This window comes from Andrographis paniculata, unplaced genomic scaffold (genome assembly GCF_009805555.1).
Source record: "Andrographis paniculata isolate CXL003 unplaced genomic scaffold, ASM980555v1 Contig65END, whole genome shotgun sequence".
NCBI classification, from domain to species: domain Eukaryota; kingdom Viridiplantae; phylum Streptophyta; class Magnoliopsida; order Lamiales; family Acanthaceae; genus Andrographis; species Andrographis paniculata.
The window spans coordinates 3,386,716-3,405,587 of NW_026137601.1; the positions used below are offsets into that span (position 1 = coordinate 3,386,716).

The following is an 18,872-nucleotide window of genomic DNA, read 5'->3' on the forward strand; positions in this document are numbered from 1 at the left end:
GGAATGGATAGAAAAGTCGGATGCAACGAGAACGAGAAGATTGAGTTTAACTGTGAAAGAAGTTTTTTTTTTAAGAGAATGAATAGAAACAAAAATATGATAAAAGTAAACGGCATATTTGATAATTTGGGTAGCCTCTGTACGGAGTCTTTTATTTATAAGTATTAGATATACAAATTAGTAGAGTACTGTACATACTAGACATACTAGGATATAATGTATCAACATATACTATGTTTTCTTATGTAGTCATCTACGTAGACCATACGTCTATTCTGGCAGTATTTGATTAATTTGTGTAAATTTTAGAGTAATTAATATAGCAGTCCCCGTTCATCCCAGCAGATCATTTCCCTGAAACCCTAATATCGCAAAAGGCGGCACAACTGCTCGTTCCCCTTTTGTCGATACTTGATAACCACCAGCCATGGCGCTCACTATGACAATGGAGGACACACGGGACTTTGCTTCGCGTTTGGATGTTGACGTAGCATCTATTGATCTCGATTCAATTTGTTTCCCTCTAGGCGAAGATTTTGGCATAATTAGGTAACCATCTACGATTAGATTTCCAGCATGTTTGATGTTAGTACTATTGCTTGTTCGCCGAAAGTTATGTCCACGCGAATCCGGCAGTTCATCCCATTGGTGGTATTGGTAGCGAGTTTGATAATATGAAAAACTACCACAGTAAAATTGCGGCCATAATACTGAATGGTCCGTCATCGGAACCATAGATTTTGATTAGCAGCGCAAGGTAAGTTAACGTCTGTAATGAATTTGGGATTGATTTGGGTTACGTTATTTGTGTTTGGTTTGGGTAATATGTTAATTTCACATTGAATTTTTGGTTGAATCGGTTCGATTGGTCTCCAATTGATATGATTGTATTAAGATTGATTAAGGGATTGAATTGTGGGTTGAATTTGGTGAAAGTTAATCTTTGGAGTAATTTAATCAATTGTGTTGTGAATGGTTGCATGATTAATTTTTCACATAGTTAGAATTGCAATAATGCACATAATGTACCTCCACATGAGATTGATGTACCCGTCTAACTAGATCAAAATACCTTCAAAATACATATATGCTCATATACATGTTACACATTAGTTATGAATGTTATCATTGTACAAAGACAACAATGAACCAAAAACATTATGCATACTTCTCTTAAATTAGAATTAAATAATTCATTACAAGACCTTGCAGTTGTTGAAGTAATGTTTGGAATGAACAAAAGTGCATTTATGGATACTTGAGTACATTAGTGGTGCACCTAAAAAAGAAAAATATATACATGTACTGCAAAGGTTTATGCTCTCTCAATCGTTGTTATTTCTCTCAACCACCAATGAAGTAAATAAATACTAATATAAGAAGTATTTTCACCGAGTTCATTAATTGTCTCATCTGTCATGTGATTAAGTGAAGTCGACCACATTCAAAGATACCCGCTACTATATAAATAATACCTAAATAGCCAACAATAATACCTTGATTGTCAATGCTCGTACCCAGAACATATTGTTACATACTGCATTAAATATCAAAATACCCCGGGATAGTTTATGTACCTATAATACGAGACGGGGAAGCCAGCGACAAAGAAGAAGAAGAGTATGAGGCTAAAGAAGTGGAAATAGAGGAAGTATTAGATGTCTATAAAGAAGTAATTTCCTTCTACTGATGATTTATGTCTGTCTGTACGATGCTTTAAACTTAAGTAAGATTAGTTTTGTCTAATTCTATTGTATTTGTACTACTTGATCATCATATTTTGTACTTGTAATATGATATGATATGATATGCTTCCCAGTTTTGGGCTGAATTTGGACAGTTTGCTTTTCATTGAAATTTATGCAAATAGTTAGTGGGGCTCTAAACCTTTGCTATTTTAGGTTATCAACCAAGGAAATTTGCTATACATTCAAGCCCTTGGATTTATTTTTAGTCTCAAATTTTAATCGGGTCGGGTCGGGTCTGGACGGGCCGTCCCCGGAACAACTAGACAGAAGGGTGTGAATAAGTCAAAGCAGACAGTCAACGCGGTTTTGGCAAATAAAGAAAGACGCATTTGTGATTTTGCGTTCATTCAATCGTGCGCCTCCACGCTTATTTCAGTTAATGCACTTAATTTACCATTTTGCCCCTGCTCTTTAGAACCTTTCAAACTGTGTCCATTTGCCCACATGCACTGCCCCTACATTCTAATATTATTATTTTATTATGATATCCTCTTTCTATCACATTTCTTTTAATAATTTATTAGCGTTAGAATGTTTACTTTTAATAAATTTTTCACTTTTTATTTAAAATAATTTTTAAAATCATAATTACCAAAAAAAAAATAAAATAAAAATTATACAAATATAAAAATATAATAATTTTAAAATATATTAATTTTTTTTTAAAAAAAATATTATTCTCTATGTTTCATCTTAATTGAAATTTCTTTTATATCTAGTAACAATTGATATATTTTTATTTTAAATAAAATTTATCAAATTAAGTATATATATGTAATAAAAATAAATCAATTTAACTGTATTTTTATTTCTATTTTTATGTCTCTCTTAAAAAATCAAATAATTTTATCTATACATATAATTCATCTCTTTTATAAAATTAATTTATATTAATTACGAATAAATATATTTGTTAGTTATTTGTATTATAAAATTTTATTCTTTACAAAATAATATTAATATAATATTTTTTTGCAATATAATTTTTAATATATTAAATATATATTTTATTTTTTAATTATATATACTATATTTATTTTAAAATTATCAATATAATTAATTACATAAAAAATAAAAATAATATTAAATTTATTATTATTAACTAATTAAATATTATTATTTTATATAATTTATCGGTAATAAAAAATATCAATCTGAGATATAAAGAGTATTTAATTTATTTTTATTTAAAAAAAAAAAGTGAAGAAAGTCGTCGTCATCAGCACTATGACAAATAATAATAATAATAATGATAAATAATAAATAATGAAATAAGGTGTCTTCCAAAACATGACAAAGCTAAAAAATTATATCCAAAAAAATACCACAGACAGACACACGAAAAGGAAGGAATTAGTAGCAAGTGAAGAGCAGAGTAGAGCAGAGCTATCTCATCCTGGATTCTCATGTGTTGATTTGTTCTTAATTATTATTTAATCCGCGGATATATCCGACTGTTTCCATGTCATTCTCTGTTCTGGATCGTTGTTTGTATTGAACTCTCTCGCTCAGAATTATCAGTTCAAGGATGATGTCAATTGAGGGGATGATGGACAAGGGTGTGCTGGACGACATCATCCGCCGCCTCTTGGACGGCAAAGGAGGGAAGCAGGTGCAGCTCTCCGAGACCGAGATCCGCCAGCTCTGCGTCAACGCCCGCCAAATCTTCCTCTCCGAGCCAGCTCTCCTTCAGCTCCGCCCTCCCATAAGGATCTGCGGTATGTCGGTTATGTTCATAACTCTTCAAGCCTTTTACGCTCACGAATGAATGTTTTATGGTTGTTCAGGAAAAGTAGGGCTTATATGCTTGAGCAAATGCATTTTCTAATTCGGATTCTTCTTTGATAGAGGAAGTCATAGTTGATTGATTGACCTAGTTTTGTAGATTGATTGATTGATTGATTGATTCATTACGATTTAGGTTTTCCAGTTGTTCTTCAATTGAACAGAAGAGTTAATTGTGCATTTTGATTCACTCACTATAGGTATCTCTACGTGTGATTGGATTTGGATTTGTGGCTACGATGATCATTCTATTTGTATTCATTCATACAGCAATTTTGTGTTAAACAGAACTTCGTGCATTCGAATTCGGTAACGATTTTTTTTTTTAAGGAGATACTCATATCAGAGCTACAATGTCTCCTACAGGCGACATACACGGGCAGTACCAAGACTTGTTGAGGCTGTTCGAGTACGGTGGGTGTCCTCCATCGACAAGTTACCTATTTCTCGGAGATTATGTAGATAGAGGAAGGCAGAGTTTGGAAACGATATGCTTGCTATTGGCTTACAAGATAAGGTATCCGGATAAGATTTATCTTCTGCGTGGGAATCACGAAGATGCCAAAATCAACCGTATTTATGGATTTTACGACGAGTGTAAGAGGAGATTCAATGTTCGACTCTGGAAGATATTTACCGACTGCTTCAATTGCTTGCCTGTCTCTGCGCTGATCGACGAAAAGATTCTCTGCATGCATGGAGGGCTTTCCCCGGAGTTAAAAACTTTGGATCAGATAAAGGAGATTCCAAGGCCCACCGACGTTCCAGATAGTGGTCTCCTCTGTGATCTGCTTTGGTCCGATCCTGATCCTCGGGTACGGGGTTGGTCCGATAGTGATAGAGGAGTTTCATGCGTTTTTGGGCCCGATGCAGTTGCTGAATTCTTGGACAAAAATGAACTGGACCTCATTTGCCGGGGTCATCAGGTGCGCAATTTATCGTGTTCTTCTGCATGAGCAGATGGAAAATCAAAATTTTCTTTCACTATTCCTAGAAGATGGCTTGGATTTAAATATGCATTCTTGTTTTGTTACGATGATGATCTTGGACGAGCTTTATCTTCATCTTGTCACGAACATGTGCTGCATTTTTCAGGTGGTAGAGGACGGGTATGAGTTCTTTGCAAAGAGAAGGCTCGTCACGATATTTTCAGCTCCAAACTACGGAGGAGAGTTTGACAACGTTGGCGCTCTTTTGAGCGTGGATGAATCGCTAGTGTGTTCTTTCGAGATCCTAAAGCCTATTGCAAGCAGTTCAAAGGTTATTCTGAAGAAGGTACTATATGCATATATCTATCAATCTAACTAATGTTAATAATATGAGTCCTGAATTGTTGGTTGTTTACATGCACAAATTCGAATGCTCGACGACTAATTATTTATACGTCAACGACAGCCACCGAAACTGGGAGGTGCCTGATGACTGAGATACATGCCATATCGGAGAAATGGAAAGATGTGTTGATAGGTAAAAAGGAAAGGTGGTTGTAATTTAATTTAATTTAATCTGTACATTGGATTGGATGAATATTATATGGAAAGCTAAGCTAAGTTAAGTTAGCAGAACAATACATTATGTATTCTGTACAAGGAAAGCATTTGATTTGATCTGATCTGATCTTTGATGATGGATGGATGGATCTTTGTAGATTCTCATTCTGATTTAGGGAAGTTAGTTGTTGTCATTTTTCATTTCTAGTGAATGGCTGCCTGCCTATACTGCACAATTATTTATTACTAGCTATTTATTTTTATTTTTATTTTTGCTGTAAAGTCATGTCTCTGCAGGAAATCAATGCTTTGGGGAAGAAGAAGAAGAAGAAGATCAAAAGGGTTTCTGTGTACAACTTGCCATGATGCTTCAGGTATATTTTGTTTAATAATATAATCCCTTTTTTGCTCGTTTGACCGGGCATGAGTTTAAATAAAAGTGAATAATAATTATTAATTTGAATGATTTTTTACTTAAAAAAGAAATGAGAATATTTTCGACCACAAACCAAAAAGAAAAGTAAGCATAAATTTGAACGACAGAGGAAGTATATTTCAAAAATAGGAAGCTGATTTGATCATGTCAAAAGATGGCATATATTCTATGTTGTAGATAATACATGCAAAGTTTAAGGGTGTGTTTGTTTGAGGGTTAAGATTTTGAGTTAGTAAAAATTTTGAATTAGAATAATTGTATGATAGTGATATAAATAGGTGTAAAATTAATTTTTAGTATAATATAAAAAATAAAAAATAGGTATTTGATTTTGTATTTTTGGAAGGAAAAATTTGATGTATAGTAGAATCTTGAGAAAATCTCTCAAACAAACAATCCCTGCCTCCTAAAACATAACTATGGTTGCAGGTAAGAAATCTGAATCAAATCTCTAAAATAATGGGTTTGTTTCTTCAACAATTTATTTTTTTTTTTGCCAACACAATTTCAAATATATACTTTCTACTCCCAGGAGCTGTGTCCATATTGTTCATTTCACATTTAATGTCACTTTGGAAGATGATTGCACATTTAATCTCATGTTAAAACTTTTAATTTAATTTTTTTTAATTTTAATTAAATTAATTAGTTATTTTAATTTTAATTTATAATTATTTATATTATAAAAAAATTATTTTTATTAATATATTTTTAATTATCAACTAATTATATTTATCATAAATTTTCATATTACATTATGGTAATCTATACCTGCAATGTGAAACTGTATAATATATATATTCTTATCATTTTATAAAAAATTAATATTTAATATAAAATATTATTTTTTATAATCTTATTTGGTCGGAATTAATGTTTGTTTAGTGTGATTTTTTGTTTATTAAAAAAAAAAAGAAATTTATCATGTGAAGTTGAATATTGAATGTACATATTTATTTATAATTAATACAAATTGCTACTCAAATTATATTATTTTTAATTTCATAACTTAATTTAATATATATTTTATTTCGTTATTATTTTATCCATCTAATTATACATGTCAAAATTCTCAAACTTAAACAAAACAAATTTTATCTATCTAATCAATATACATAAAAAACTTAATTTTTCAAAATTACAAAAAAAAATTAAAATCCAAACCAAAGTCAAACTAAAATTTTCAAACTAATGCCAAAGAATCGCATATCGACTGTAGGTTGTGATATAAATACGTGTTGATGTGATATTTTGAATGTAAAATTGATTTTCAGTATAATATAAAAAATAAAAAATAGATTTTATATTTTTGAAAAAAACAATTGGATAAATAATGCATTTGAGGAAAATTTCCAAACAAACACACAATTGATAATATATTAGTAAGATATATATATATATATAACTAATACAGCAGCCCAACGGGCCCAGCCCACTTGATCCTTTCCTCGAAACCCTAGGCTTAGATTTAGTTTTCTCAATTTACAATCTCAACCATCGTTCTCATATCTCCGTATTTTCTCAATATCGCATAAGCCAGCACTGCTCCTCCCCTCCCTCGTTCGTGTTCCTTGGCAGTGCAGCGATAGCCGCCAGCCATGGCGCTCACGATGACAATGGAGGACATACGGGACTTTGCTTCGCGTTTGGATGTTGATGTAGCATCTATTGATCTCGATTCAATTCGTCTCCCTCCAGGCGAAGATTTTGGCATAATTAGGTAACCCATCGACATCGACGATTAGATTTCCACATGTTTGATGTTAGACCTATTGCTTGTTTTTTCATCTCTGTTGATAATTTACGTACAGCGATGACGAGGATTTGAAGGAGGGGGAGCCACTGGAGTTCGAGGAGGGTTTTGGAAATATAATTGTGGTGGACAATTTGCCAGTGGTGACAAAAGATAAGTTCGAGAAACTGGACGGAGTAATCAGGAAAATCTACAGTCAGATGGGTGTAATCAAGGAGAATGGTCTCTGGATGCCCGTCGCACCCGACACTGGGGAAACACTAGGCTATTGCTTCATCGAATACAACACCCCTCAGGTGACAACATGGTTAATTGTCTTCAAGTTCCTTAACTGCTGGTTTCTTACACTGGAAGATTTACTGCACATTGCTCTCTACCTTCTACCAATCTCTAGGTTTTGATTTCTCTGATGTAATTCTTACTGATCTGAGTGTTGTATCAACACGAGATCCCTGTTTAATTGGAATCTCGTTTAGATGTTCTTTTAGTGGTCTGAAGTTTGAAAGCATTTGGTCTCTTTATTGATGATGATTGTTATTATTGTACTAGCGGCTGCTGCAGCAGCAACCCTATAGGATGGTTATTTAATGCTACTTCCACTTTTGGATTCTGCATAGGAAGCTGAATTGGCTAAAGAAAAGACTCATGGGTACAAACTGGATCGAAAGCACAATTTTTCTGTTAATATGTTTGATGACATTGATAAGTTCATGAGAGTCCCAGAGGAGTGGGCACCTCCAGAAACCAAGCCTTACGCTCCAGGGGTTAGTTATCTTCCTCTCCTTTTTCTCATTTGCTCGTTAACAAGCACATGTCCGACTATATGGCATCCTAATCGGTGGGAGAGATTTCTGTCTCTCTTTCCAGAAAATTTATTGATTTGATCTCACTTTTTTTTTCCTTTTTACTAATGGCTTGGCTATACAGGAAAATCTGCAAAAGTGGCTCACTGATGAAAAAGCGAGGGATCAGTTTGTGATTCGTGCAGGTTCAGACACTGAGGTTATGTGGAATGATGCAAGGCATGCTAAGCCTGAGCTTGTTTATAAAAGATCTGTAAGTGGTTCTGTGCTGTGTGCGCATTTTAAAGGACTGTTTGTATAAGCATTGTTCGTTGCCATGTAAATTGACTCAAAATGATGCTAGATACGCCCTTGTGCTTTCTTTATGCCTGTTGCAGTCCTGGACAGAGAGTTTTGTGCAGTGGTCACCATTAGGAACGTACTTGGCTACAGTGCATAGGCAGGGTGCCGCCGTCTGGGGTGGAGCGACCACTTTCAACCGTCTGATGCGATGTGCTCATCCTCAGGTCATTAGAGTTTAGGGTTAGGACTTTATCTATTTTATGGCCTTGAGTATTAATGGTTTGGTTTGCAGGTGAAATTGATTGATTTCTCTCCTGGAGAGACATATCTGGTGACTTACAGCAGCCATGAACCCAGCAACCCTCGTGATACACATGTAAATATTCTTGATTAGTTCTTGAAATGCTGCACACCCCTACTTTGATCATGTCATAAAATAGAGTGTCTTCGCTCTTCACAGAGGGTTGTGATCAACATTTTTGATGTGAGAACTGGAAAAGTTATGCGAGATTTCAAGGGGAGTGCTGATGACTTTGCTATTGGAGGAACTGGTGGTGTTAGTGGAGTGTCTTGGCCTGTTTTCAGGTGATTAGTAAAAATCAGTTTGATATTGTTCCTATCCCCACTTGTTTATATGTGAGACGATTGACAACCCACTGGCACATTCTTTGGTGTTAGATCAGGGCTGTTTCTAATGTATCACATGTGTTCTTTTTACAGGTGGGGAGGTGGAAGAGAAGACAAGTACTTTGCTCGAATAGGGAAAAATACTGTTTCTGTTTATGAAACTGAAACATTTACCCTTATTGATAAGAAGTCCATCAAGGTTGAAAACGTTGTGGACTTCAGTTGGTCACCTACTGATCCCATTCTAGCACTGTATGCTCCTGAACTCGGTGGAGGAAATCAACCTGCTAGGGTGAACTCACAAATTCCTGCTTAACTACTTGATGCTTATGCTAAAATGGAAATTAATTATTCCCCTTACCTTTCTTGATGTTATTACCAGGTGAGTCTTGTGCAAATACCGAGCAAAAAAGAGTTGAGACAAAAGAATCTCTTCAGTGTTAGTGATTGTAAGATGTATTGGCAAAGCAATGGGGATTACCTGGCTGTTAAAGTAGATCGTTATACAAAAACCAAGAAGAGCACTTATACTGGCTTTGAGCTTTTCAGAATCAAAGAACGGGACATACCTATTGAGGTTCTGGAACTTGAAAATAAGAATGATAAGATCATTGCATTCGCTTGGGAGCCCAAAGGTCACAGATTTGCAGTGATCCATGGTGATAACCCAAAGCCTGATGTGAGCTTCTACTCAATGCGCAGTGGAACCCATACTGGTCGGGTTTCAAAGCTCGCTACTCTCAAGGGAAAGCAGGCAAATGCTCTTTTCTGGTCACCAGGTGGCCGCTTTATTATACTGGCTGGGTTAAAAGGTTTTAATGGGCAGTTAGAATTCTATAATGTTGATGAGCTTGAGACCATGGCACAAACCGAACATTTCATGGCGACAGATGTTGAGTGGGATCCAACTGGAAGGTATCACCCATAACACTAAGATTCTTATGGTTTTGGAATAACATTCTTGCTGTCATATGCAGTGGATTTTCTCATCTTTGACATGGTATTTTTGTCTGTATAGGTACGTTGTGACTGCAGTTACGTCCGTGCATGAGATGGAAAATGGATTCTGTGTCTGGTCATTCAATGGAAAACAGCTTTACAGGATACTCAAGGATCATTTCTTCCAAGTAAGACATTTGATTCTTCTGAGCAATCGACTCTGTTCTATTGAGTGATGGCTGACTATATTTTACATTGATATTCTTGTCCGTGACATACATTATGGTTGCTTCACTGCAGTTCTTGTGGCGGCCAAGGCCCCCATCCTTCTTGACCCCCGAGAAAGAAGAAGAGATTGCCAAAAACCTCAAGAAATACAGCAAGAAATACGAGGCAGAGGACCAGGATGTGTCTCTGCAGCTAAGCGAGCAGGATCGCGAGAAGAGGAGAATGCTGAAGGAAGAGTGGGATAGGTGGCTGAGCGAATGGAAACGGCTGCACGAAGAAGAGAAACTGGAGAGGCAGAAGCTGCGCGACGGAGAAGCCAGCGACGACGAAGAAGAAGAGTATGAGGCTAAAGAAGTGGAAATAGAGGAAGTATTGGATGTCTCTGAAGAGGTAATTTCCTTCGACTGATGATTTCTGTCTGTCTGTATGATGCTTTAAACTTAAAAGGAAGATTAGTTTTGTCTAATTGTATTGTATTTGTACTACCTAATCATCATATTTTGTACTTTTAGTATGATATGATATGATATGCTTCCCGTTTTGGGCTTAATTGGGCAGTTTGCCAATTTGTTGTTGCTTTTCATTACAATTTATTCAGTAGTTATTGGGACTCTGAACCTTTGCTATTTTAGGTTATCTATTAATTTATGGAAATTTGCTATACATTCAAGGTCTCTGGATTTATTTAGGTTTTGTTTGTTCAGTTTGGATTTTGATTTGGGATTTGAATTATAAAAATTTTGAATTTGAATAGCTGGATAATCCTATGTGTGTAAATTGATTTTTAGTATAATATAAAAAATAAAAAGTAAGTGTTTGATTTGATGTTTTGGAAAAAAAAATGCAATAAATAATGTATTTAAAATCGAATATGCAAACACACCCTTATAGTCTCAAGATTTAAGAGGGTCGGGTGGAATGTGGACGGCCCGTATCCGGAACAACTAGACAGAAGGTGTGAATAAGTCAAACAGACAGTCAATGCGGTTTTGGCAAATAAATAAAGACGCCTTTTGTGATTTTGCGTTCGTTCTATCGTGCGCCTCCACGCTTATTCAGTCAATGCATTCAATTTCCCATTTTGCCCCTATTCTTTAGAACCTTTCAAACTCTGTCCATTTTTGCCTACATGCGTTGTTGTCCCTATGTTTCAACTATCGAGAATTCAATTAATTTTATTGTCTATATGTTTTTGCATATAACATGACACTTGACATAAAATAAGAAGGATCTTCTACCAATATCAATTCATGAATATCGAAAATAAATAATTGACCAAAATAAAAAGATGCAATCAAGTTTAAATTAAACTCACTGGTCAAAAAAAATATTTTTGAACCTATAATTCAAACATGAGAATATATTAAGTCACTTGAGTGTAAATGAGTATTTGTAAAAAAAGAAACGAAGACAATAAAATTGTTCGATACAGAGCGAGACTTGTAGCTCAAGGATTCTCACAAAGATCTGGGATTAATTATGATTAAACATATTCTCTAGCTATGGATGGTTTCACATTTAGATACCTCATAAGCCTAACAATGCATGAAAATTTTGATATGCGCCTTATGAACGTACTCATTGTTTACTTGTATGACTCACTGAAAAAAGATATTTATATGAAAATCCTTGAAGAATATGACATGCTCGAAGCTTGCAAAATCAAATCCCATAGAATGTTATTCCATCAAAGTATACAAGTTTATTGTATAGACTTAAACAATTTGGACGCATATGATATAACCATCTCACTGAGTATTTAACCAAAGAAGGTTACACTAACGACCTAATATGTCCATATATTTTCATAAAGAAAAATGAGTCAAAATTTGTGATCATTGCAGTATATGTTGATGATCTCAATATTATCGAGATGTCTGAAGAACTCCAATAAGTCGTGGAATATCTGAAAAAAAATTGAGATAAAAAACTTTGGAAAGACAAATTTCTGCCTTGATCTGCAAATTGAATATGTTTATAATGAAATATTCATCCACCAAACTACTTATACCCAGAAGGTATTGAAGCGATTTTATATAGATAAAACACATTCATTGAGTACCCCAACGATCGTCAGGTTCACTTGATCCCAACAATGATCCATTTAGACCTAAAGAAGATGATTAAAAGATGCTTGGTCCTGAAGTACTATATCTCAGTGCAATAGGTGCATTCGTGTACCTAGCAGATAACACAAGACCATATATTATATTTGCAGAAAATTTATTGGCCAGATTTAGTTCATCTCCTACTAAACAATATTGGAATGAGGTTAAGTATGTTTTGCGCTATCTCCAAGTGACAAATGATCTTAGCCTATTTTATTCGAATAATTCTCGACACAGGTTATTAGGCTATGTTGATGCTGAGTATTTTTTCGGATCCGCATAAAGCAAAATCACAAACCGGATATATATTTACATGCGGCAATACTATTATCTCCGGGAGATCCACAAAACAGATAATAACCGCCACATCATCAAACCATGCTAATGTATTGGCCATTTATGAAGCTAGTCGATAATGTATTTGACTGAGATCAATGAACCATCATATTCGAAAAAATTGTCGGTTAATATATGAAAATGGAGAACCCTCAATAATCATATATGAAGACAATGCAGCTTGTATTGCTCAGTTACAGAGTGAATATATCAAAGGAGATAGAATAAAACTACATTTTACCAAAAAAAATTTTCACTCATGATCTGCATAATTTTGAAGATTTATTAACAAATGCTCTACCGAAAACAATATTCAACAAATTGATGAAAAAAATTGGAATGCGTCGGCTTAAAAATCTCAAATAAAGTCAAAATAAGGGGGAACAAATTTATACAAGAATGGCGCACTGTTTTCCTTCACTGTGATTTTTTTTTTCACAGAGTTTTTTCATAGTAAGATTTAAACGAGACACATTCTTTGTTTAAAATTATCCAAAGAAGAGTGTTAGAATACTAGCACCTACATCGATGATGCGTAGTACATAACATGGATACAAGATGATGACATTAGATAGTCATTTATTGGCTGAAATTAAGTATCTTCTAATGTCTTTAAGTAGGTGTTGTTAATCAAAATAAAAATACACACCTCCCACTTTCACTACTCTCTCTTATATCAATCTCTCAGGTCAACTATATTATCATCATGACTTTATGTACTATATTGTTTGCATATATATTATATTACATATATATATATATATCATTCTATACACACTTGCATATTTATTACCTAATATACCTACATCTAAATATATATCAATCCGGGTATGCTCCTGAATTCAGTATTTAGGACCATTTTGAAAAAATTACAACTATGATGAAAATTTTAATCAATGGATAAAATTGCAGGTATGTGTAGATATATAATTTGATTCATATAATTAATAAGTCAATATTTTATTTTAGCATAAATAAAGGGAATATAAATATGGATAGATGTTGTTCGTGTTCATAAGCTGAATCAATTTACATTAAAAAAAAAAAGAAGATAACTTCATCTTTTTTTCACCGACATCCTTCGAAGAAAATAAATTGTAGAGAAGCCGGAATGTAAAACAAGATTAAGCAAAATGATGTGCATTCCGATAAGTTCTAGTGTATTGTGGATAAAGATAACGTTTTAGAAATTATAGAATTGGGTATGTTTTTTTATCCATCGCGAAAGTAACATATTGACGAATTTTTATTGTATCGTATCCCTATCTTCTGAACATCATATTCTAAATATATATACATCCTAATCGTATTAGTCATTCAACGTATCAATAGTTGCACACAAGAAATATTTTATCAATGGCCGAAACAATGGAACACTTGTATGCTTCCATTAGTACAATTAGATACAATAAATTTATCATAATTGTCGAATCCAATATTTGTACGAATATGTAGCCAGAAATTAGAAAAAGTAGTTTATATTATTTTCTTGAGACGATTTTAAATCTTATTATAATTTTGTAGAATTTATGTAAGTACTCACTTAAAATTTTTAATTTTTCTAATATAATTTAATCGATTGTTCTATAAAATTATATTTAAAAAGAACAATGTAAAGAACATCATATTTTATCTAAATTTAAAAGTATTGAATTAAACTAATTTGTCCTTAAATTTAGGAACAATCTTCTAAAAGTATGAAGAGTTTGAAACAGTCTTCAAATAAACCATATCTATTATTTTTTTTCATTATTTAAATACCTAAAAAACATATAGAATATTTATCTAGTTATATACTACATAAAAAAAGGAAAAATAAGTAATTTAGTTACTCAATATTCGGCAGAAACGACATAATAATACTCCGTAAACCATATTACATTAAAATAAAAAACATATTTTATAACGTTGAATATCATTTGACTCTTTAAGTGACGACTATTGGACAAATGCATCTTTTTCAAGCTCCAACGATACGTACAAGTTATATGGTATATGTGCGCATAGACAAAGATTATTCGTGCGAAAACAAATGTAAAAGACAAAAAGTGATCATCAAATATACAATACATTCACTATTGCCGCAATAAAACAAAAATAACAGTAAAGTTGACCCCAATAATGAACGAAGATGTTCAAAGGATGTTGACGCCTCAGTTATACATATAAATATAATGGTGAAAAATATATATAACATAGTCCATAATTTAAAAACCTAACCAATACATCATAGTTATGCAATATATAAATCATAAATCGGAATCATAAAATGAAATATATCATAAGTATACATGCAAATCCCTATATGCAACTTAAATCATATGTATATATCATGTCTATTGAAGTTATATATCGTATTTATAAATATAATGGTGAAAAATATATCTAACATAGTCCATCATTTAAATATTATCAACATATCATAACTGTGCAATATGATATATTTCTTATATTTTAGGATTGAAGTCAAATTTATCATGTTATAATAAATAATCTGAGAGTTAAGAGAATGCATCATAATGCATTTGTTTTGACATCATTTGAGTAGATTATATATGGAGGACATTTCACGATAAAACATCGTAATAATATTATAGAGACATCATTTGTGATAATGTATACATTATTATATTTTGAATGTATACGGTTTTGAAAATCTATTATTTGCACACGTTTTTTAATTTTTTTATGATTAACTTAATCCCAAATATATCGACAATAGTTCGAGATAATTTTTTCTAATTGATTGTTCTTTAATTAAATATGCTTAATTAATATTTTAAATTACCAAAATACTCCCAATTAAACTCAACCGTTGGATTGCAAATCAAAATAATCCTACAGATTAAAAAAAATTAGGATGCTCTTGAATTTTGTATAACATCGGGAGGATACCAAAGTTCAATATATATATATATCTATACATTATATATTATATTTATATTGATAAACAATAGAGATAATTAATATTCATATTTTTTATTCCGATATTAATATTTACAACAATATATATATAGAGAGAGAGAGAGGCTGGGGGTTAAAATTAAGTACTGTACTTATAGTATATTGTGTGCTAACAGAAAATACACGATATTATTACAGATAATACACCATATTAGTTAAAATAGTACAAATACAATAATGTACTAACAACATATTCTATAGTCTCATACTTTACACACAACAGTTGATTATAGCTCACCACATATTATTATACAGTACACTTGTTATTATGAACAAACAATACATCATTTATTACACACAACATGTGTTATGTATAATAAAATTGTGTGCTTGTATATATTATGATGAAAAATCAAAAATCAATACGCACCGTAATTGTTCCGTAATTGTTCCCATATATATATATGTTACTTTAAAAATATATACATATATAGGGTGTGTTCGCATTGTGCTTTTGTATAAATATTTTTTTTTTTTTTTTTTTTTTGTATCTATAAAAAATTATGTTGTTAATATAAATATTAATACTATTTTGTATTGAATTGTTGATTTTTATGAATAAAATATATATACTACATAAAAAAAATACACTATGTATACATATTATATACTTTATGTATAAATACTTTAAATACTTTAGTACTCCCTTCATTCAGCTAAAAGATATATATATTTTTATTTTGGGATGTCCAATTACAAAGTAAATATTTTATTAAATACTTTATTTTTTTCACAAATACTCTTACTTTATATCACATCATTACTTTTAAATAAAAAACGAGAGCAAAAATGTCATTACACTACTTTTAACTACGTACTATAATTAAAATATTATTATTTCTTAAACACCGCAACAAAAGTAAATATATACACTGTAAATGGACGGGAAGAATATTATTTATGAAGAATTATGCTATCGAAAAATATAAAATCAATAAACTCATTCTTTATATTTTTCGTCCACCTTAATTTTTTTTGTAAAAAAAACTAGTTAAAACAAATATTAGATAAAAGTAAATGTAGAAAAAAAAAATTGAGAATTAATTATAAACTTGGTTAATAGAGTTGTAATTTCAGTGTGAAATCATCATTATTCATATGTACGTGTTTTCATAAAAATACATTATTTTTTTTTAAAAAAATATTATATTAAAATAATATTTAAATAAAAAGTAAAATTAACAACTTATTTTAACAATTTTAAACTACAATCAAATTAAAATTTTTGTTATTTGTTATTTGAAATTTGATTTGATTTGATTTGATTTTTACTATGCAATAATACAATTTCATATAAATATATTACATATTTTCATAAAATAACAAATTAAATTATTACTCCAATAAAAGATTAAAATTATAAAAAAAAAATAACAGTTTTGTTTTTATTTTGAGGGATTTTTTTATGTTAGATATGATGTAATATGTCCGTAATATTAAAAATGATATTTTATACTCTTTTTATCTAGTCAAAAAGTATATATAATTCTATTTTTTAATTGTCAAATTATAAAATAACAATTTTATTAAATATCTTAATTTTTGTAGATTTTACCATCACATCATTACTTTTACACAAAAAAAAATAAAATAAAATAAAATTGTCTTTACATTACTTTTAATAATCAATTACAATTAAAATACTATTATTTTTTAAATTTCACGTCAAAAATAAATATATGCTTTATCGTCGGACGAATGGAATATTAAATTGTTGATGTTTTGAATTAATCATATATATTCCCTCCGCCCCAAAAAGAAGTATCCATTTGCTTTTTGCACGTAGTTTTAGAAATATTAGTATTATATTGGGATATAGTAGAAATAAAATAGAAATGACTAAAATAACCTTGTTAGTATGTGTGATATAAAAGTAATGACATTTGTGTAATATATTGTAAGTTGTAAGGGTATTTGTAATGTTAGGTAGATAGTACAGTTACTAAAAAAATGAAATGAATACTTTATTATGGGATGGACTAAAATGGAAAAATGAATACTTTGTTATGGGACGAAGGAAGTATATATTATATTTTGGTGTAAATATATGCATATATCTTTTTGTTTTATTATATTCATCATAAAGTCCGTCGAAAATTTGTTGGTAGACGAATACATCCATAAAGGATGTTCGTTTAGTATTTTTATTTGTGATGTGTTTGTTTGGGGGTTTGGATTTTGAGTTGGAATTTAAATAGTAAAAATTTTGAATTTAAATAGTTGTATGATGTGATATAAATAAGTGTTGATGTGATGTTTTGAATGTAAAATTAATTTTTAGTATAATATAAAAAAATAAAAAATAGGTGCTTGATTTGATATTTTTGAGGGAAAAAACTAGATGAGCAGTGGAAATGAAATCCAATCCCCCAAACAAACACACCATTGATGTATTTTTTATTTTACTAATGAGAAAGGACATTACGATAATGACCGTGCAACTTTGTTTATTTTCCCAATGAATACATATAAAACAGTCAAACAATACTTGTTTTAATGTAATAAAACGTATGATGTGTTAAATAAAAATATATAAATGTATTCTATTGATATATTTCTTCCGTAAAAAGAGATGCCTTATTGGGGGTTGACACGAGAATTATAGAATAATAATATTTAATTTAAAATTAGTATAAAGTAAAATATAAAAGACTAAAATGCCTTTATTTTTTTGAAGAAATTTTAAAAAGTAGGTTAGAGTAGTGATGTCAAATGGGCCGGGTTAGCCTCGGACCCGCCCCAGGCCCGGTGGGCGAATTTGGGTTTAAAAAATTTGGTTCGGGGCGGGTTGTGAATTTTGAGTTTTAGACCCGGTCGGGTTCGGGGCGGATTACGGGTTTTACTATAAACCCGCCCCGCCTTGAACCCGAACCCGAACCCGGATATTTTAATAATTATTATAATTTATTTATATTTCTATACAATATAAATTATATTATTTATTTATTTAAAAAATTTTAAATATAAAATAGAACCTTAATTCTAAATTAAATTTATCTTTCGCATTTGTTTCTCCTACAATAATTTTTTGGTATTGACACGTACTTCTTTTAGTATTAAATTATTTTTAAAAAAAATTATTTTTTTCTTTTCTTGAAAAAAAAAAGGCGGGTTTGTCGGGTTGGCTGGCGGGACAGGTCCTGGGGCCGGGTTAAAGCGGGGCGGGGCGGGTCTTGGGTCATAATATTTTCTAGTGGGCCGGGTCCCGGGGCCTACAAAATTCGTCCCGAACCCGCCCCATTGACATCCTTAGGTTAGAGTAATAATTATTGGTAGTTTGAAAAAGTAGGAATAATTTTATTATAAAATGGGGACCACGGTTACTAAATAAGGAAACGAGACAATTGTTTTGAAACGAACGAAAGAGAAAAAA

The 18,872-nt window shown here is 31.5% G+C and overlaps 2 protein-coding genes across 6 annotated transcripts; both read left to right on the forward strand.

The window, feature by feature from the left end:
• The first annotated feature begins 412 nt into the window (after window positions 1–412).
• On the forward strand, window positions 413–10,641 carry LOC127262540 (eukaryotic translation initiation factor 3 subunit B-like). Of its 2 annotated transcripts, none has more exons than XM_051291265.1 (11): window positions 413–549; window positions 7,271–7,508; window positions 7,830–7,976; window positions 8,140–8,268; window positions 8,393–8,521; window positions 8,590–8,673; window positions 8,758–8,882; window positions 9,018–9,216; window positions 9,307–9,839; window positions 9,943–10,051; window positions 10,164–10,641. In XM_051291265.1, the coding sequence occupies exons 1-11, from the start codon at window positions 428–430 to the stop codon at window positions 10,497–10,499; spliced, it is 2,151 nt and encodes a 716-aa protein (XP_051147222.1). In that variant the 5' UTR covers window positions 413–427; the 3' UTR covers window positions 10,500–10,641. The 2 variants fall into 2 exon arrangements, with proteins under 2 accessions (XP_051147222.1, XP_051147221.1); XM_051291264.1 differs by lacking the exon at window positions 413–549 and adding an exon at window positions 6,956–7,179.
• On the forward strand, window positions 3,050–5,982 carry LOC127262542 (serine/threonine-protein phosphatase PP1). 4 transcript variants are annotated; one of them, XM_051291270.1, is made up of 5 exons: window positions 3,050–3,466; window positions 3,864–4,459; window positions 4,629–4,808; window positions 4,929–5,000; window positions 5,307–5,982. In XM_051291270.1, exons 1-4 carry the CDS (start codon window positions 3,277–3,279, stop codon window positions 4,950–4,952), a joined length of 990 nt encoding a protein of 329 aa, XP_051147227.1. In that variant the 5' UTR covers window positions 3,050–3,276; the 3' UTR covers window positions 4,953–5,000; window positions 5,307–5,982. The 4 variants fall into 4 exon arrangements, with proteins under 4 accessions (XP_051147227.1, XP_051147225.1, XP_051147224.1 ...); XM_051291268.1 differs by having other exon boundaries at window positions 5,321–5,980; XM_051291267.1 differs by lacking the exon at window positions 5,307–5,982 and having other exon boundaries at window positions 4,929–5,160.
• Window positions 10,642–18,872: the final 8,231 nt, after the last annotated feature.